Below are 22,409 nucleotides of genomic sequence, written 5' to 3' on the forward strand. Positions count from 1 at the left end.
GATGCTATCAAATATAGATGGTGCGTTGTGCTCTTTTTCCCTTCGATTAAGCTTTTGTTTTTACCCAGGAGCTTTTTAATTTGCTTGACAAGGTTTTTACCGAGGCAACGATGTGTGCACCATGCAACTTAGACATGCGACACAAGAGGGAGTGTTCCGGGAGAATTATTATTCTACCCTTGTGTGTGTCTTAGCCTAATAGGTTTCATGTTAGGGGATAGATTAGCATCTCCGTAATATATTAGGACTCCGAATCCTACATGATTGGGGTTTTGTAATGCCTATATATAGTCCCTCATATCATTCAATAATACACAATTATTTCATCGTGAAATAGTTCATTAGTTTTTTTTTTTCATTTTGTCATATTGCTTGGTCTTGGACGTCTAAGAAGGACGCGGTGCATTTGCTCTCAGTAAGTAGAGATTATGCCACTATACCAAGTTACCAACTGGTTTTAGGCTATAATTTGTTATTAATGTACAATGAATTTGGGAGAAATTAAAAAAAAAAAAATTTCTTGGCCGCGTCTTGGGCGGCGAAGTATATAATTGAGGAGAAAAATAGACCAACAGTGAAGACGTGAAGGATGAAAAACTGGTGGTGGGTATGAAATTGGTGCAGACCGTAGAGAAGAGGAGACAACTCAGACAAGGCGAGAATGATGGAGTTACAGTGCCATCTGAATCTGATGATTCCAGTCGAACGTACAAGTTCACCCATTTGGGATTTTACGCCAAAACTTAAACCTCCATCTTCATCTCCTACTCCTAGTGCTTTTCTCCTTTGTACGAATTTCAAATCCAGCTTAATCTTTAAACGAGGTTCTTTTAAGTGCTCTTGTAGCAAGATTGAAAACACCCAACAAGTCTCTTCCCCTCCTCAGGTACTCGGCTCTTCTTTCATACTCAATCCTATATGATTGCAGTCTTTGACATGAATTGAGATTTTTTAATGATTTTAAACTGTAGGGGTTTTCAGCACTGGGAGCAGATAGTCCATGGGACAATGCAACTGCATGGAGCACTCTGGCTTTATACATCTTCAGTTTGCACATTCCTCTTAGTTTTGGAGGTTTGTCTGTGGTTGCTCATCTACTGCATCAGCCTACTCTTGATCCTCAGACTGAGGTCACCACATATCTTTAACTTGTGATTAAAATCGAGCACTACTGGTTTCGTACAACATTTTAGACACTATATTGAATTGAGGCTTATGAACTACCATGAAATCATGTCATGTAGTTCATTACAGGCCTTGTTTGCATCAGACTGATTTCTTTTTGCTTGGTTAAGTCACTTAAGACTATGAATTGAAACATGCAACTGTAAATTATTAAGTAATATGGCATTGTGTCCCTGCCCCATGAGTTTTTGGTTCAATTGTGTGTTACTGTGTTAGGGATTCTGTTATAACGCTGTAGCTCAATTTAAACAGATTATGTGTGGAGTACGTGCTGGTGGAAATCTTTGCAATTTAAGTTTAGTTTTATATTGATATTGTTATTTTTTCCTCACTTTCGTTTGGTGGTGCAGGCACTATCATTGCTTGGAGCTCAGTTTGTAGAGCTCATTGCAGCAATGCTTCTACTGCAAATCACTGCTAAGCCCCATTACAAGTTTGCAAATTCCTTCAAGGCTGACAAATTGTCAAATCAGAGGAACTGGCTGTTGGCATCAGCTGTAGGATTTGGGTCTCTCTTTGTGCTGGTTTTCCTTACTTCTTTCCTCGCTGATATTTTCATTGGTCCCAAGGTTAGTCTTTTGAACCTGGCTGTTTTATTTATTTATTTTTTATAATTATTTTAATTTATTTTTTAAAATCTTTTTCATATAATATTTGATGAACTAAAGAGGACCACACTTGAACAATTGGAAAACACATGATGTTGTCTTCCTTATATATGTCTAAAACTGCACTTCATGCTTGAGCGAAAATGGAAGACAAGTGAGGCTTATCAGTTATCTGTTCTAGTTCCAGAATAAAGAAAAATAAAAGAAGAAGAATATTTCATACAAATGAAAGAAAACATAGTAATTATATATCTATTTATACAAATAAGGTAATGGTTTTGAGAATAATCAAAGCAACATGACCGTTTTATAGAGGATATCCTTGGCTGATGGACCTAATTACTGATGGTATTCCAGATTACTTGCAGTCCTTTCCCTTCATTGAAAATAATCCACTAATTATAGAAATGGGGAAGGTCTTGTTGAGGTCGATACTTCGCAACTCATGATCCCTGGCAGTTTCTTTTCCTAATTTGTTTCAGATGTAAGAAATACGTTATCAAGCATTTCTCTCTTATGTCGCTGATTTTAGAACCGTTGGAGTTCATCACAGTTACATGTTCAGGGAAATTTTCAGTGGTTTAATTTCAACTAGATATACATAATGTATTTTTAGTAGAAGTGCTTGTAGAATTCTTTAGAACGATTTTAATAGTACAATAAAAATTCATCTTAGAACTTCTTTGGACATGAAGTAAAATAGATTTAAAAGGACCCAAGAAGAAATGAGGAAAAGGGTAAAAATATGATCCCAAGTAGGTGGACATTGATCCTGATCTAGGCTTGAATATGGACCAGAAGTCCTGATTTGGAATTAAACTCATGAGTCTCTTTTGGTAAGACTTATTCTGTCAGATATTCCCTTAATTCCAAACTAATTGCTTTCAGAAAGGCATATGTTGAAATGTCCTGCCGATTGCACAAGAATTTTGTTATCAGTAATTCCTCTATATAATTAATACAGAGCATCCAAAAAGTATGAAGATATTGCTCTCAAAATGTTATGCATCTGAATAAGCTATTATATTACTTCAATAATCTGCTCTAAGCTATTATTTGATATTGTGTTTTACGGAATTTTGTAACCTATAATACTTACAGAGTTAACTATATGGAGGATTTTGCTTTTACAATTTTTTAATTCGTGACCGTTGAAATACATAGATTTAAACAACTTTATTTTCTTTTTCTCTTTGGTTTGAAGGATATAAACAACCCCGTACTAAAGGAGATCCTGGTAAGAAGCAACATTTCCAAAGCTGCATGTGTCTTTGTATACTGCGTTACCACTCCCTTGCTGGAAGAGACTGTTTACCGGGGTTTTTTATTGGGATCAATTTCATCCACTATGAAATGGCAGTCAGCTGTTTTTATAAGCTCAATTATATTTAGTGCAGCTCACTTCTCTGGTGAGAATTTCTTACAATTGTTTATTGTTGGATGTGTCCTTGGAAGCTCTTATTGTTGGACTGGAAACTTGAGATCCTCCATCTTAATACATTCCCTGTACAATGCCATGACCCTAATGATTACATTCTTGTCCTAAGCTCACATCTAAGCCTTTTTGGCAGATTTGTTAGGTTTCTTGAATGTGAACCTTCTTTTGTCTCAGGTAATTGACATACTAGGCCTCACAGGAGAATTTAATCACTGAAATTATTGCACAGAATAACTTCAAAATGACGATATTACCGAAATATCAGTATATATGTTTTAAGCGACATAACAGGCCATTAACAAAAAAGCTTAAACTCTAGTTTTGTATTTCTGATCAGTTAAAGACAAGACCTTGTGCATTCGCCAAAAAGATGAACAGATTTTGTATATCCCTTGAAGCAGATTTTGCCTTATTTGGTTATCATAGATGCCAAGTTGTCAAGTTCTTATCGCCCTCTTTTTTTTTTCTTTTTTTTTTCTGGCCAATAGTCATGAAGTTGGTGGTACCCTCTTGTATGATTGTCCAACTTTTTCTCAGAGTAAGAGCGCATGCATAACAGAGTTCAAATCAAGCTTGTGGCAGTAACATCAAAACTGTGCGGCTGTGGCCATGACATCCTGTTATTCTGAATCTGAATCTGAATCTGTAAATGTTGTTCTAGAACTATACATGCAGGGGTTGAGCTTCTAGTTACACCGTGAATGCTGTTTCCGAAAGCAACCTACTCCCGTCATGTTGAAGCAGGTATGACTGTTGTTCCCCAGCTGCCTTTGATTTAGGTGCAAGTCACCCAGTCTGGTTTTCAGGAACATCAACTTTTACTTGCACACCTATTCTCATTTGACTGTTGGTGTCAAGGAAGCCACAGCCACCAGTTTTTCTGTTAGAAAAAGAGGGATTGGTAGAAATGGTATTGGAGTTACTAAGATTTCCTAATTGTGCGACCCTTTTTACTTCATGTGCGAAGCAGGTTACTCTTAACCAAACAGATCAAGCTGCTGCTTCCATGGAATGGAATTCTAGTTTTGAGGTAGGTAAACCTCCGTAACTTTTAGTAACCGGAAGAATATATCCTTTACTCTACCTATTATACCTTTTTCCCGTTTACCCAGCCAAGTTGGGAGAACAAGGACACCCTGTCAAACATATCTTTACTCATTAGTGTTAAGTCGGAGAAGAATATAGAAAAAGAAGGCGTCTAGTAAGGCCCCCCCACTACAATAAGACCATAAGTAAAGACACCTAATTAAGTATTTCGCAATCAAAGTTTACGGTGGAACCCTTTTCTCATTGGATGGGTGCCACTTGTTGCCCTATGAGTCATTTGATGTATGACTCTCCACTCTGAATGGCGCCACGTGCCTGCGAATCATTTGGCAGATGCCATTCTTCGGTATATATATACGTGGACACCTCATTTCTTCTTCTTCTAGTCTTCTCTCTAATCTCTTGCGTCTCTGTTGGAAAGAACGAAAGAAAGGAAGACAGGTGTCAATGGGCGGGTTTGAGCATGAAGTGAGGAAGAAGGCCTATGATCTCAAGAGCATGGTGAGGAAGGGTTTCAGAGTTGTGGGGGATTCTTGCAAGAAAGGCTGGCATAAGGTCAAGCACATCAGACGCTAGTCACATCCCTCTCTACTCTCTCATCCATATCCCATATATAGCTGCTTTGTTGGTTTCTATGTAAACATCCGCTGTCTTCAATATTGTTATATTTCATCCGTATTTGTATTGCTTTGTTTTGTTTATTTTCATAGTACTTGTTTGTTGTTCATATATATATATATATATATATATATATAGCTTCTTCTTTTTTTGTCACAAAAGAAATTCACTCTACTTGAATTGGATCTCTTATCTTCTCACAAGAGTTATGTTGATCAGACCCGTTGTTATTGGCCTTTTTATCATTCTGCTTGCAGTCAAATATTCACCTGCTTTTGAGTAACAGGCAGGCTGATCAACTTTTTTTTTTTGGGAACAAATTTTCTTGGCGTAGAATTGGAATTTGCCTGTTGAGAATTGAGATATCACAATTGAAACATGAAATGGAAGACAAATGAAAACACGAAGTTGAGATCATTGCAATAGGCTAAACTGGAGAAAAGAATCTACATAACGATTTGAAACTTAGCTAGTGTCCCAAACGCTTCCCCCTTTTGTGGGCGGTTTTCTCCTACATATGCACACGTATATTCTGTATAGTACGTTATATAAATACAGATACTGTATATTGGTCAATGAATGAGAACAAATTGGATAGAATGAACACCTATAGAGTCCATTGTCTTGTTGCAAGTAATTGGGTAAGGTAAAGTCTGCTCTCTCCAACACTGGTAGTTCTAACTCAATGGGACGGGATTACTTGTGAACTTATGTTATTTCCAAGAACAGGAACCTTGATTTATATAGGTATTATATGATAAAATTTACAATCTATCACTTACCATATATACACTTCTTTGGTTAAGTCACTGGATTTCATCTCATACATAATATATTTTATTAGGCTCATAATCTATAATATTAATCACCATTATAGATACTGATTCACTGCATATATATAATTCTTTGCTTCATTCGCAAGATATCATCTATAATTATTATGTTGTTTTAGGATATTCAATATGTGTGCCTTGGTCTATTCCACCTAGGAATAGGAACATCAAGTTCCATGTAGTAATAGGTGTACTATTACAAGTAGAAATAAGTTTCCTAATTATTCTATGAATGTATCATGAAATCCTCTCTATTCTCTCTTTATGTTTGTTATATATCTCCTACAACACGTTATGATGCACTTTAGTTCTCAAGAGCTTGAGTTTCTTTAGGCCATCTAGGTTGTTTTTGACAGGAATTTTGAAGACTCGAAGATTTTAAGACTCAAAGCTTGAAGATCCATGATTGACGTTGAAGACTTATCCCAATTTTTGGGTTGGGTTTGACATATTAGACTCTCACAACTGAGAGGTCTAGCGCTAAAATTGAAGTTATAAGCTCTCATATTTTTGAGACGCCATATTGCTCCCATTATACATTGGTAATACGTAGATAAGAGTGATTCTAGATGATTCTATTTTGGCAATACAGAGTACAGAGTGATCCTTTAGGATTCTGAGATGCACTGAGCGAACGTTATTGTAACATTCATTAAATCTTTTCAATGGGAGGAGGTTCGTTAACTTCACTACAAACAGTCACCAACTTAAATTGAGACATTATGCTTAATCTCTGTTTGAGATTATAATTCTGTGGTGTTTTCATAAGTGCTGACAACATGGTCCAGAAAACGCTATCTACATTACTTATTAAAGCCATGATTCTTATGAATCAAAATAGGCTCATGTATAGTAAGAAGAACTATACAACCGTCAGCGCGCTCATATTATTGTTTCCTACACTAGAGCGGCATGAGTGACTCTTCTTAATATCAATGCTAAACCGGTTGGAACATAGAAGATTTATGAGTCTTAGTTCAACACGGGAAGAGGTGGAAAACACTGGAATGGAAAAGGGACAGTGCATGCTGCACTACAAAACCGTGGGAATGGTTTCTAGTGGGGCGGCGATAGCAAGGGACATGACTAGGGCCCTAGGGGCCATGCCAACTTGTGGACACGCCAGGGAGGTGTCTCCGGCAAGGGTAGCTGCACTACACATGGGACATATCCCTCAGTCAAACATAAAATTGCAAATAATGCACATTGCTTTCGATATAGATCGACTTAACACTTAGTCCGGGATTGCAGTGCAATCAATAGAGGTACAAATATTTAATGTCTCTTGAGACTAATTTATTGGATGAAGTTGTGATAGAAGCTTGTATGCTAATCTCACAATTGCGGATTTGGTAGCAACAAGGGCATTGCTAGAGACATGGACGCTTTGAATTTCGACGTTCTAGTCTAAAACCGCATCAATTTCCTATTGTGAAGGCATGGTGTCTTAGATTTTATTTTGAGTAGGTCATTATAAATTAGGTCAATCATAAAACCTTGATGCATTCTTGGCAGATTAATAAATTTTTGAAGTGTGTTTTTAGTAAACCATTCAATTATTCTTCCTTAGATGCAAACTTTGGTTCAAATTTTTCTTCATATCATAAAGTCTGGGACTATATATGATCTAGAATTTATTCTGGCATGAACTCACCAAACTCCCAAGGGAGTAGACAACGACAAAACTGTCCTCGGGGAGACGCGGTTGATAGGAGCACAAAGTGTGACGTTCTTAATGTGTATATGCCCTATTCTTATGCTTTGTTACTTCTTATTTAGCTGTTTTAGGTTCATAGTTGTCATTTGTATGTGCTAAGTGGAGCTATGCCGAATTTAGATGAATTGATGATGAAATTGTGCTAAGTGTTAGAACTCCTTATTGAGCTAGGATTCCTTACTCGACTAGGACTCTACTTTCCTATTTTCATTCTTTCCTATTCCTTAATCGACAAATTCTTTTCAGGAAAGACAAATCATATTTGGAAAGAATGGAGTGTTGCTGAGATGCATTCCTAGTGAGACAAGGAAATCATGTTCGAGTTGAAGAAGGAGAAGATGAGGCCGGCCTAGCTACCCCTAGTTGGACCAAGAGAGATGCCGTGCAGCCCTTATGTGGTCTCTCTATTGGATTTGGTTTCCCACATCAAGTTGGATTTGGAGTACATGAATCAAAATCCATATCAAAGAAGATTTCAGCTTCCCAATTGGACTCTATCTCCTACAAGGGACGGCAAGAGGGCTTCATAGACTCCTGTATATAGAGGCTCGGCCTCCCCATTCAATCATCATCAACCTTGCACACAAGCACAAGCCTAGCTCTGCCGAATCAACCCCTCACCCTTCCAAGAAATCCTAAAACCGATTCCACCATTCTCCACCAATCTATAGCCCTCAAACACGCTTGTGAAGAAGGTTTCATCCCCTAGAAGTCACGGCTACACTTGTGGAATTGCTTGATTTATAAAGTGTAACCATGATTCACTCTTTGATTCAATTCGGTTTTTGGTTTTTTCTTGTTCTTGGATGAGCTTGCGATTTGTGTAGTGTAATCATGTTTCAATTTTGTCTATGAAATAGCTACTTGATTCAATTTTATATAAAGATTCGAACTCATGTTTTGGTTTTATGGATTTTCTGTTTTGGTTTCTGCCGTGTACTATGTATGAATAATTTCGATTCCTAAGTGTTATGACTATGCTTGTAGCATGATATTTAGGTTGTTGGATTAAAGACTTATGCTAAGAACATGTTTACTCTTTTCTATGTGATTTTCGAATTGCATGGTTGTTGGTTAAGTAGGTGACATGCTTAATGAATTCAATGTGCATGACTTTGGAATTAGATGATGAAGATGAACATGTTAGATTTCGATTATGGCTGCTTGGTATTAATTGAATGTGTTAAGTGTCTATGTGTTTAGGTTACTACTTAGAACCCTAATTGCATGATCCAATCTTAAGTGTTTATAAGGAGGTCTCGACATGATTCTAAAAGGAGTCATAGGACTTGTTTCGATTTCTTTATGTGAATTATTTTGGTGATTGTTTATGTGTTGGTTGGTTGATCACATGTATATATTAGCTTAGATTTTATTTACTGTTTTTATCTTTCAATCCGATCCTATATATCAAACTCTTTTATATGTCTATGAATTCGTGTTAAGTATTGTGATCCTAAGCCCTGGCTGATCCCCGGTTTGTGAACGATACCCTCTTGCTTTATACTACTAATGATGTGTACATGGTTAAATATTGATGTCGAGTAATCGAGCACTCATCAAATGGCGCCGTTGCCGGGGATCCATCTCTATGGATCCCTAACTTTTAATTGCGAATTCATTGTCTATATTGTACATTTGTATATTCTTATCCTGTTTCGTTGTACATATAGTAAATATATCTTAGGTTGTTGTTTTGGTGCTTGAGTGAATGATTGTTGTAGGTTGTAAATAGAACGGAATAGGTAAAGTCCCTTTTGTTAATATTGGCCTTAACCCTTCATGCTAGCTCTCGGGTTTGCATGAGGTCGAGGGTGGCTTTTATTAACACTTGGAGATTTGTCTAACACACAAGGTTAAGTCCAGCTGAGTAAGGGTCACGCTCTCTTATTACTCTAGTGCATGGGACCAAAATTGGATCTTAGAGAACTACTGACTGACATACATCTCGGTGATGGAGTCGATAGGGAGTTCGCTCTCCGTAGTTCAACAAATGAGTCCTACCCTGTTCACTAGTTGACATCATAGTTGCCGTGCCCTTCCCCATAAGTGTGCGTGTGTATGATTAAGGGAAGGCACGAATTATATGTGTTCATTGTGTATTCTTCAATGCTAACTCTTTAACTTTCGTGTCACATGAACTATGCATGTCCGAAATATCTAAGAGAACTCAAGAGCTCAAAGATCGAATTCAAGCACTTAGAGATTTAAACAACTCTTTCACAAGTGGACCTTTAAATTTCGAAACACCTCCAAGCAATTCAATCTTAAACTCTTCACCTAGATCATAAGAAGAGGAGGATCTTTCCTTCCCCTTCATCTTCAATTCCGAGCTCGACACAATTGCGGACCGTGACATAATTCCTGTTGGTGCTCCAATGGCACTCAAGAATGCATTCATTCCCACCATCCCTGAATCACCTTCATGCATTGCTTTCACTCCACCTGATGAAGCTAAATTCTCCATTCCAGTTCAATTGCTTGGGCAGCTGCCTAAGTACTCTGGTTCTTCAATGGAAGACCCTAATGTTCACCTTAGGGAGTTCTTGGACATTTGCAAGCTCCAATCGATTCATCATCTTTCTCAAGAAGGCTTGAGGTTGCTTTTGTTTCTATTTACCCTTAAGGATGATGCTAAGCGTTGGTTGTACTCTTTGCCTGCAGGAATCACCACCACATGGGACGAAATGACTAGGAGGTTCTTGAAGCAATTCTTCCCTGCTCAACTCACGAAAAGACTTAGGAGGGAGATTCAAAACTTCACTCAAAAGGATGGTGATTCACTCTATGAGCCATGGGAGGAATTTCAAGAACTACAAAGGAAGTGCCCTCACCATGGTATTTCGTTGGGTGACTTGGTGCAATTCTTCTATGAAGGACTCGACACCACCAACAAAAGCATGGTGGACTCGGCATGTGGCTACACATTCATGAACAAGACCGGTCAAGTAGCTTACACCTTGATTGATGACTTGGCCGACAACAATCGCCAATTTAGTTCGAAGGAGAAGAGAGGAAGCAAGAGCCGTGGGGTGTATGATGTTGATGCAAGAAATCAGATGGCTACTTTAGAAAGGAAGCTTGACGTTCTAGTCAAGGCATTCAATGGTTCGAGCATCAACAATCAAGCATGTGGTATTTGTTCTTTCAAAGATCACACTACTGAAAATTGTCCAAATGGTGCAATGACTGAAGAAGAGTTGAACTTTATGGGGCAACAAAGGCCTAGGTATGATCCATACTCAAACACATACAACCCTGGACTTAGAGATCATCCAAATTTTTGTTGGAGCAACAATGCTCAACCGTCCAATGCTCAAGGTCAAGGACCTCGTCCTTCAGGTTTGTTTGTGAGGCCTCAGGTACCTCAAGATTTTATTAATGCTAGACTTAGGTGCATCTATTAATGTAATGCCATACTATATCTATGAGGACCTAGGTCTAGGTGATTTGAAACATGACAATGTTGTGATTCGATTGGCTGATTGTTCCAACAAATTCCCTTTGGGCTATGTTGAAGATGTTCTTGTGCAGGTTTCGAGCTTAATTTTCCCTACAGACTTCTATGTCATTGACATGGAGCCAACTGAAGCAGATGACAAGGACGTCCCTATCTTGTTGGGCCGTCCCTTCATGAGGACTGCACGAACAAAAATTGATGTGTTTAGTGGATCACTCACATTTGAGTTCAATGGTGAAGTGATTAGCTTCAACATCTTTGAAGCTATGAGGTATCCTATTTTGGAGTTAAGTGATTGTTTTTCAGTTGACATTCTTGATTTCCTTGCAGATAACTATCTAGATACCTTGGCACATGACGAGTGGCACTCACTATTGCCCAAGGGGCCGGATTTACAAGTAATGGTTCTAACATTTCGGAGTTAGAAGCTAATGATGCCGTGCCATCCTTCATTCTTGAGAACGTGACCTCTCTTGAGGTTGCATGTGAGGTAAGCTATGTCTCTCCTAGTCCAATTCTCTTAACTACTAACAAGATTCTTCCTTCTGTGGTGCAAGCTCCAAAGCTTGATCTTAAGGTTCTTCCGGACCACTTGAAGTATGCGTTTTTAGGAGATGAGGATACATTGCCAATGATCATTTCATCTGCACTCAACGAGGAACAAGAGGAGAGATTGATTGAAGTGCTGAAGAGTCACAAGACGACAATAGGATGGACCCTAGCCGACATCAAGGGAATTAGCCCTACCATGTGTGTGCACCGAATTTTGCTTGAAGATGGTGCCAAACCAACCAAGGAAGGTCAGAGACGTCTTCACCCACCAATGATGCAAGTTGTAAAAGATGAAATAACTAAGTTGCACGATTGTGGCGTGATCTACCCCATCTCGGATAATAGGTAGATCTCTCCCATTCAAGTTATGCCAAAGAAGTTAGGAATCACGGTGGTGAAGAACAAAGATAACGAGTTGGTGCCTCAAAGGACAGTGACTGGTCATCGAGTGTGTATCGACTATAGGAAGCTCAATGCTACAACAAGGAAGGACCATATGCCATTTCCATTCATTGATCAAATGGTTGAGAGGTTAGCTGGTCATTCTTTCTATTGTTTCCTTGATGGATATAGTGGATACAACCAAATTAGTGTTGCGGAAGAAGATCAAGAAAAGACTACGTTCACATGCCCTTTTGGTACGTTTGCTTATCGTCGCATGCCTTTTGGTTTATGCAACGTTCCAGGTGCGTTTCAACGTTGCATGTATCACATTTTCTCTGAGTATATTGGTTCTAAAATTGAAGTTTTCATGGATGATTTTTCTGTCTATGGTGAAAATTTCGAAACTTGCTTAGAGAATGTTGAACTTGTGCTTAAACGTTGTGAAGAAACTAACTTGGTTTTGAATTGGGAAAAATGTGACTTCATGGTTACGCAAGGCATTGTCTTAGGCCATATTGTTTCATCTAGAGGAATTAAGGTTGATAAGTCTAAAATAGATCTTGTGCGTCACTTACCCCTCCCCACAAGTGTGAGGGATGTTCAATCATTTCTTGGACATGCAGGTTCCTATCGTAGGTTTATCAAGGACTTTTCCAAGATTGCGGGACCAATGAGTTCATTGCTTCAAAAGGACGTTCCCTTTCACTTTGATGATGATTGCAAGCTTGCATTTGAGACTTTGAAGAAGCTCTTAACTTCGGCACCTATCATGGCACCGCCGGATTGGTCCTTGCCATTTGAGTTCATGTGTGATGCCTCTGACTATGCAGTTGGAGCCGTGCTAGGGCAGAGGAAGGATAAGCAGCCCTACACCATCTATTATGCCTCACGAACGCTCAATGATGCTCAACAGAACTACACCACAACTGAAAAATAACTTCTTGTCGTGATCTTTCCTCTAGATAAGTTTCGTTCTTACTTACTTCAATCTAAAGTTATTGTTTACATTGACCATGCAGCTTTGAAGTATTTAATGACGAAGGAGGATGCCAAACCAAGATTGATTCGACGGATTCTTCTACTCCAAGAGTTCGATCTCGAGATCAAGGACAAGAAGGGAAGTGACAATGTTGTGGCGGATCACTTGAGTCGTTTGGTAAGAGATGCCGAGCCCTTGGCTATCCAAGAGAGCTTTCCGGATGAGCAACTCTTTCGAGTTGAGGTAAGTGAGCCATGGTATGCAGATATTGTGAATTATCTTGTTTCTAAGCAATTTCCGGATACTTTATCGCATGCTCAAAAGAATAGACTCAAGGCATTAGCTAAGTATTATGTTTGGGATGAACCATACTTGTGGAAACATTGTGTTGATCAAATCATTAGGAGGTGTGTCCCTGAACATGAACATCATTCTATACTTACTTTTTGCCATTCTTTACTTACTTTTTGCCATTCTGAATCTTGTGGAGGACATTTTGGTTCACGTAGGACTGCTCTAAAGGTGTTACAATGTGGTTTCTTTTGGCCTACGATTTTCAAAGATGCATATCATTTTTGCATGACTTGTGATAGATGCCAAAGCCTGGGAAACTTAGGATTTAGAGATCAAATGCCTATAACACCGATTCTATATGTTGAAATATTTGATTGTTGGGGTATTGCTTTCATGGGACCTTTTCCTAGCTCTACTGGTTGCTTGAGTTGTTGTAGATTTCCTTCGTTCTAACATTTTCTCTATGTTTGGTATGCCGAGAGTTATCATTAGTGATGGATGATCTCACTTTTGCAACCGGACCATTGAAGCGTTGTTGAAGAAGTATGGAATCAAGCATAAGGTTGCTACGCCTTATCACCCCCAAACAAGGGGACAAGTGGAGCTATCTAATCGTGAGATCAAGAGAATTTTGGAGAAGTCTGTTGGACCATCACGCAGTTGGACCATCACGCAAGGATTGGTCTCAACGATTGGATGATGCTCTTTGGGCTTATAGGACGGCATACAAGGCTCCTCTTGGCATGTCACCATTTCGATTAGTTTATGCCAAGGCGTGCCACCTTCCTGTGGAGCTTGAACATCGTGCATGGTGGGCTGTGAAGAATTTCAACATGGACATTGATGAGGCCGGATTGCATAGGAAGTTGCAATTCCATGAGCTTGAAGAGATTAGAAATGAGGCCTATGATTCGGCAATGGTTTACAAGGAGAAGACTAAGAAATTCCATGACCGCATGATTAGGAAGAAACACTTTGTTGTTGGGCAGAAAGTTCTTTTGTTTAATTCTCGACTTAGATTGTTTCCGGGCAAGCTCCGTTCTAGGTGGCTTGGACCGTTTGTTGTTACTAATATTTTTCCTTCTGGTGCTATTCAGATAAAAAGTATTGTGCATGGAAAGGAATTCACGGTCAATGGACATCGCTTGAAGCCGTACTATAAGAATTTTGTGGAGCATAACGTGGAGGAGATCTCTCTCCTTGATCCTACGGCAAGCAAGTGATGCTTTCAAGATAGTCTAGGCTATAGACTCTAAACTTAAGCCAATGAAGGAACCATCAACGAGTGTTTGCATTTTCTTACTCCTTATCTCTTTTTAATTTTCGTTGCTTATAATATTGTACATGAGGGCAATGTAAGCTTTAAGTGTGGGGTGGAGTATACATCATTCGTTGTATTCTATTGTTTGATGCTTATGTGTTTCAATTTTGTTGTTTTGATTTTCGATTTTTAGTGTACTTTTTGGTTTTGATTTTCGATTTTAAGTAGTTTTGTTAAGTTGTTTTTGTTTTGAGTCTTAGGTATGCCTTTAACTGTCTAGGATGAGTTGATCTTTGAATTAATGGTTGATAGATGATCATGATATTGAATTGAACTTAATTGTTATTTGATGGTTAATCGATGTGTAGATTTTGTACAAACATGTAGTAGATGAGGATTTTGAAACTTAGGTACAGAATGAGCATGTTCCTTACTTGTTTAAATTCATGTAACCTATGTGAGATTCGAGCCATATATATGTGCCTTTCTTTAGAGAGTTTATTTCATCATTTCTTGGCTTTATAACCTCATTATATTTATTTTGATCAATTCATATGCCATAGAATTGCAATGAACTAGAGAATGCTAGAACTTATTTGTGAAACTTTCGAAGCTTTATGTCATAATATACTCTGATTTAGAAAAGGATTGTTGGATCTTTTTAGGATTTCCACCACTTTAAGCCAAAAAGCCGTATTCCGTATTTGAGCCCTGCTTGGGACACCTTAGTGTTAACCCCTTTGAGCCTACGTTAAGCCTTTTTTTTCATTACTAACATGTTATATCCTTGCTTAGTATAGTTATATCTCTACCTTGTCTTTGAGGCTTGGCAGAGCCGATTCTTGGAGTTAATATGGAGTGATGATTTGATTCAAGTGTAGGGTTATGCTATTGTCTGTAAGTATGCCGTGAAAAAAAAAGTATGCAAAAGAGAAAAAATGAATGATGCCGTGTGAAAAGAAGAAGAAAAAGTATATATGCACGGTTAGAAAAGAAAAAAAATGAAAAGTGATGGTTACTCGATTACTCGACATCAATATTTAACCCTGTACACATCATTGGTAGTATAAAGCAAGAGGGTATCGTTCACAAACCGGGGATCCAGCCAGGGCTTAGGATCACAACACTTAACACGAATTCATAAAGATATAAAAAGTTGATATAGGTTTTGGATTGAGTTGTAAAAACAGTAAATAAAACCTAAGCTAATATATACATGTGATCAACCAACCAACACATAAGCAATCACCAAACAATTCACATAGAGAAATCGAAACAAGTTCTATGACTTTCTTTTGAATCATGCCAAGACCTCCTCATAAACACATAAGGTTGGATCATGCAATTAGGGTTCTAAGCAGTAACCTAAACACATATACACTCAACACATTCGATTAATACCAAGCAGCCATAATCGAAATCTAACATGTTCATCTTCATCATCTAATTCCAAAGTCATGCACATTGAATTCATTAAGCATGTCACCTACTTAACCAACAACCATGCAATTCGAAAATCACATAGAAAAGAGTAAACATGTTCTTAGCATAAGTCTTTAATCCAAAAACCTAAATATCATCCTACAAGCACAGTCATAACACTTAGGAATCGAAATTGTTCATACATAGTACACGGTGGAAACCAAAACAGAAAATCCATAAAACTAAAAAATGAGTTCGAATCTTTATATAAATTGAATCAAGTAGCTATATCATAGACAAAATTGAAACAAGATTACACTACACAAATCTCAATCTCATCCAAGAACAAGAAAAACCTAAAAACCGAATTGAAACAAAGAGTGAATCATGGTTACACTTTATAAATCAAGCAATTCCACAAGTGTAGCCGTGACTTCTAGGGAATGAAACCTTCTTCACAAGAGTGCTTGAAGGCTATAGATTGATGGAAGGATGGTGGAATCGGTTTTAGGATTTCTTGGAAGGGCGAGGGATTAATTCGGCAGAGCTAGGCTTGTGCTTGTGTGCAAGGTTGATGATGATCTGAATGGGGAGGCCGAGCCTCTCTATATAGGAGTCTAGGAAGCTCTCTTGCCATCCTATAAGGAAGTAGAATCCAATTGGGAAGCTGAAATCTTCTTTGTTATGGATTTGATTCATATACTCCATATCCAACTTGATGTAGGAAACCAAGTCCAATAGGGAGACCACATAAGGGCTGCACGGCATCTCTCTTGGTCCAACTAGGAGTAGCTAGGCTGGCCTCCTCTTCTCATTCTTCAACTCGAATATGATTTCCTTGTCTCACTAGGAATGCATCTCGGCAACTCTACTTCCTTTCCAAATATGATTTGTCTTTCCTGAAAAGAAATCGACGATTAAGGAATAGGAAAGAATGAAAATAGGAAAGTAGAATCCTAGTCGAGTAAAGAATCCTAGCTCAATAAGGAGTTCTAACACTTAGCACAATTTCATCATCAATTCATTCAATTTCGGCATAGCTCTACTTAGAACATAGAAATGACAAATATGAACCTAAAACAACTAAATAAGAAGTAACAAAGCATAAGAATATGACATATATACATTAAGAACGTCACACTTTGTGCTCCTATCAACAACCCCACACTTAGACTTTGCTAGTCCCTTAGCAAACACTAAAAAGGGAAATAACACTAAAATTAACGACACAACATACTAATGCCTTCAACATTTTGTCTCAGAGATCTTCAAACTCATAGCATCAAGAATAACACTCAATCGAAATAGATAAGATGAATTCAATGGTTAATAAACATGAGATTTCGTTTAACAAGTAAGACATGGCAGAAACAAGGGTGAAATTAAGCTCGACATGTTCAAAACAAGTTCAAATTCAACTCACAAAAGATATGCACTCCAAATCTTTTTTTTCTCAAGACATGGCATATGCTTAAAAGCTTTTCACACACAAGAGTTATAAACATAGTGAATTCGAAAACCTCATGAAAGATACCAATCATATATACAAATGAACCCAAACCATATGCTTACTCATGAAACAAACTCTACAGATCAAGAGCTACTCATTTTAAGAATTATGCGGATCTTTAGAAAAGGGTAAGCTTAAGCTCGGCATGGATACATTTTTCAGGATAAAGGAATCACAAAGGTCATCCTTAAGACTTAGCAGAGCAAAACATCCACCTTATGTCGCTATACTCCATAAAACAAGGGCCAAATTTCATCATGTTGGACCCATTCTTCACTTTAAACATTGTGAAAACGAACAAAGGCTAAAGTATAACACCATTGAGCCTTCAACAAATACATCACAACTCCAAATTCACACAAACAACATGTATGCCGAGATCTTTTCATCATTCTTTCCATTTTTTTCAAAACCGTGTACATATCTTTTTCTTCTTCTTCTTCTCACGGCATCAATACATTTTTCTTTCTTTTCATACTAGTTTGACGGCATACATACATACAATAGCATAACCCCACACTTGAATCAAATCATCACTCCATATTAACATCCAAAATTGGCTCTGCGAAGCCTCAAAGACAAGGTAGAGATATAACTATACTAAGCAAGGATATAACATGTTGGAAATGAAAGAAAAGGCTTAACGTAGGCTCAAAAGGTTAACACTAAGGTGTCCCAAGCAGGGCTCAAATAGGGAAAACGGCTTTTTGGCTTAAAGTGGTGGAAATCCTAAAAAGATCCAACAATCCTTTTCAAAATCAGAGTATATTATGACATAAAGCTTCGAAAGTTTCACAAAGTAAGTTCTAGCATTCTCTAGTTCATTGCAATTCTATGGCATATGAATTGATCAAAATAAATATAATGAGGTTATAAAGCCAAGAAACGATAGAATAAACTCTCCAAAGAAAGGCACATATATATGGCTCGAAGGAAATCTGCAACAACTCGAGAATCATTAGTCCGGGTGGCATTTGCTTCAACCCATTTCGAAACATAATCAACACAAACGAGTATGTACAAGAAACCATTAGAGCTAGGAAAAGATCCCATGAAATCAATACCCCAACAATCAAATATTTCAACATATATAATCGGTGTCATAGGCATTTGATCTCTAGATCCTAAGTTCCCCATGCGTTGGCACCTATCACAAGTCATGCAAAAATGATATGCATCTTTGAAAATCGTAGGCCAAAAGAAACCACATTCTAACACCTTTAGAGCAGTCCTACGTGAACCAAAATGTCATCCACAAGACTCAGAATGGCAAAAAGTAAGTATAGAATGATGTTCATGTTCAGGGACACACCTCCTAATGATTTGATTAACACAATATTTCCACAAGTATGGTTCATCCCAAACATAATACTTAGCTAATGCCTTGAGTCTATTCTTTTGAGCATGCGATAAAGTATCCGGAAATTGCTTAGAAACAAGATAATTGACAATATCTGCATACAATGGCTCACTAATCTCAACTCAAAAGAGTTGCTCATCCGGAAAGCTCTTTTGGATAGCCAAGGGCTCGGCATCTCTCACCAAACAACTTAAGTGATCCGCCACAACATTGTCACTTCCCTTCTTTTTCTTGATCTCAAGATCGAACTCTTGAAGTAGAAGAATCCATCGAATCAATCTTGGTTTGGCATCCTTCTTCGTCATTAAGTACTTCAAAACTGCATGGTCAGTGTAAACAATAACTTTGGATTGAAGTAAGTAAGAACGAAACTTATCTAGAGCAAAGATCACGGCAAGAAGTTCTTTTTCAGTTGTGGTGTAGTTCTGTTGAGCATCATTGAGCGTTCGTGAGGCATAATACATGGCATAGGGCTGCTTGTCCTTCCTCTGTCCTTGCACGGCTCCAACTGCATAGTCGGAGGCATCACACATCAACTCAAATGACAAGGACCAATCCGGTGGTGCCATGATAGGTGCCGAAGTTAAGAGCTTCTTCAAAGTCTCAAATGCAAACTTGCAATCATCATCAAAGTGAAAGAAAACGTCCTTTTGAAGCAATGAACTCATTGGTCACGCAATCTTGGAAAAGTCCTTGATAAACCTACGATAGAAACGTGCATGTCCAAGAAACGATCGAACATCCCTCACACTTGTGGGGAGGGGTATGTGACGCAGAAGATCTATTTTAGACTTATCAACCTCAATTCCTCTAGATGAAACAATATGGCATAAGTCAATGCCTTGCGTGACCATAAAATGACATTTTCCCCAATTCAAAACCAAGTTAGTTTCTTCACAACGTTTAAGCACTAATTGAACATTCTCTAGGGAAGTTTCGAAATCTTCACCATAGACAGAAAAATCATCCATGAAAACTTCAATTTTAGAACCAATATACTCAGACAAAATGTGATACATGCAACGTTGAAACGTACCTGGAGCGTTGCATAAACCAAAAGGCATGCGACGATAAGCAAACGTACCAAAAGGACATGTGAACGTAGTCTTTTCTTGATCTTCTTCCGCAACACTAATTTGGTTGTATCCACTATATCCATCAAGGAAACAATAGAAAGAATGACCAGCTAACCTCGCAAGCATTTGATCAATGAATGGCAATGGCATATGGTCCTTCCTTGTTGTAGCATTGAGCTTCCTATAGTCGATACACACTCGATGACCAGTCACTGTCCTTTGAGGCACCAACTCGTTATCTTTGTTCTTCACCACCGTGATTTCTGACTTTTTTGGCACAACTTGAATGGGAGAGATCCACCTACTATCCGAGATGGGGTAGATCATGCCACAATCGTGCAACTTAGTGATTTCATCTTTTACAACTTGCATCATTGGTGGGTGAAGACGTCTCTGACCTTCCTTGGTTGGTTTGGCACCATCTTCAAGCAAAATTCGGTGCACACACATGGTAGGGCTAATTCCCTTGATGTCGGCTAGGGTCCATCCTATTGTCGTCTTGTGACTCTTCAGCACTTCAATCAATCTCTCCTCTTGTTCCTCGTTGAGTGCAGATGAAATGATCACTGGCAATGTATCCTCATCTCCTAAAAACGCATACTTCAAGTGGTCCGGAAGAACCTTAAGATCAAGCTTTGGAGCTTGCACCACAGAAGGAAGAATCTTGTTAGTAGTTAAGAGAATTGGACTAGGAGAGACATAGCTTACCTCACATGCAACCTCAAGAGAGGTCACGTTCTCAAGAATGAAGGATGGCACGGCATCATTAGCTTCTAACTCCGAAATGTTAGAACCATTACTTGTAAATCCGGCCCCTTGGGCAATAGTGAGTGCCAACTCGTCATGTGCCAAGGTATCTAGATAGTTATCTGCAAGGGAATCAAGAATGTCAACTGAAAAACAATCACTTAACTCCGAAAGAGGATACCTCATAGCTTCAAAGATGTTGAAGCTAATCACTTCACCATCGAACTCAAAGGTGAGTGATCCACTAAACACATCAATTTTTGTTCTTGCAGTCCTCATGAAGGGACGACCCAACAAGATGGGGACCGGTACTTGATTGGATTAGAGTTTCTAAAATTGAAATTGGATATTGATAGGATTCAAAGAGTTTATGCAAGGGAATTCATAGTGAACATATAATGAGTTTCTATAATCATGATAGAGTTGAATTTTGATTATTTCCACGGTTTTCTAAGTTCCCTAGCCTAAGTAGCTTGAAGTAGTGTACTTTGCCCAAAAAAAAAACTAGTATTCTACCCTGATAGGAGCACAAAGTGTGACGTTCTTAATGCATATATGTCTTATTCTTATTTCGTTATTCTAGAGTCATATAAGTGATATGTGATTAGTGTGTCGAGGTAGAGTTTAACTCAATCATGTGTGAATATGTGCTGAAAACGTGCTAAGTGTTGAGAATCCATGTTGAGATATAATTCCTTGTTAGAGTAGGATTCATCCTTTCCTATTTCTTTATTTCTAACTTACTTATTCTTATTTGGAAAGCATTCCTAGTTGCGCAAGGAAAGAGAAGACACTGAAAATCAGATTCCTAGTAGGATATGGAGAGGTTGTGCGATTTAATGCATTCTCATTCGGAAAATGAGTTCCAATCGAAGTTGGAGAAGGATTCCAAAGTGTTAAGGAAGATATTTTCGTGCATATAAATCAGAATTATCAAGGAAAATATGATATGCACTTAAAAGCCTAATCCATACAAGAATCAGAAATCTGTCAGGATTCATAGTCCAACTTTGACGGGCTCCCATAGACAGTTCAGATCGAATTAGAGGACGTGTCATATATGGATAGAAATCCCTATGAGTATAGTTTCTGAAGAAATTGGAATAGCATCAATATATGTTTCCTAGAGGAAGTTATGATGGAATCATTACTCGGAGGTCCAATGGACTCGGCTGAATTATTTCAGCCATTGATTTGGTTTTGATCCAAGGGTTGTGAGGGAAAGTTGGGGCCTTGTTTCTCCTATATGTAGAGGCACAAATCTACATCAGAATCATCATTAACCTTGTGCCATGTACTAGCCAAAGCTCTTCCAAACACATACTCACTAGCTAAGAAATCCTAATTCTGAATTCACCATCCGAGTGCGCTGAGTGAAGCAGCTCCGTTCCCTTAAACGTCTCGGTCTACCTTTGTGAATGCGTTGAGATTTCATAAAGTGTAACCATGACTCTCTTTGATAGAATTCGTGTTTTAGTTTCTTGTTTGGATGATTACAATGTTTAGTTTTGTGTAATATATTTCAATTGTATCTATGATGTTGTAGTATGATTTCAAGTTATATAATGTCAATGAATTTCAAGTTTTGATTTAATGATTTTTGGTTTCTGCTGTGTATGTTCTTAAGTCATTTCGAAAGTACATATATGTTGTGTTTGCGCTGAGTATATCATGATATCTAGGTTGTTTGATTAAAGGCTTATGATGAACTTGGTGAATCTTATTTACTGCGCTGAGTATGCATGTTAGGATTGATTGAGTTAGATTTCAATGAAGGCGCTGAGCACTAATTGAATGAGTTAAGTGTTTATGTGTTTAGGACAACCGCTGAGGACCCTAGTTGCATGATCAAACCTTAGTTACTTGTGAAGGTGTTACGGCATGAACCTTAGGGAGAAAAGAACTTGGTTTCATTGTG

General features: G+C 38.2%; 2 protein-coding genes and 1 non-coding gene across 4 annotated transcripts in view; 1 reads left to right on the forward strand and 2 right to left on the reverse strand.

Moving 5' to 3' along the window:
* LOC126798699 (rhomboid-like protein 20) overlaps positions 1–22,409 on the reverse strand; it is a 271,709-nt gene that overhangs the window by 206,209 nt on the left and 43,091 nt on the right. The window lies entirely within an intron of this gene.
* Positions 597–3,654, forward strand: LOC126798697 (uncharacterized). 2 transcript variants are annotated; one of them, XM_050525733.1, is made up of 4 exons: positions 597–886; positions 972–1,130; positions 1,536–1,754; positions 2,998–3,654. In XM_050525733.1, the coding sequence occupies exons 1-4, from the start codon at positions 662–664 to the stop codon at positions 3,337–3,339; spliced, it is 945 nt and encodes a 314-aa protein (XP_050381690.1). In that variant the 5' UTR covers positions 597–661; the 3' UTR covers positions 3,340–3,654. The 2 variants fall into 2 exon arrangements, with proteins under 2 accessions (XP_050381690.1, XP_050381691.1); XM_050525734.1 differs by having other exon boundaries at positions 982–1,074.
* Positions 10,182–10,288, reverse strand: LOC126801336 (small nucleolar RNA R71). Its single transcript, XR_007672827.1, has one exon. It is a non-coding gene; the product is annotated as a small nucleolar RNA R71 (small nucleolar RNA).

The sequence above is a fragment of the Argentina anserina genome, chromosome 6, assembly GCF_933775445.1.
Source record: "Argentina anserina chromosome 6, drPotAnse1.1, whole genome shotgun sequence".
NCBI classification, from domain to species: domain Eukaryota; kingdom Viridiplantae; phylum Streptophyta; class Magnoliopsida; order Rosales; family Rosaceae; genus Argentina; species Argentina anserina.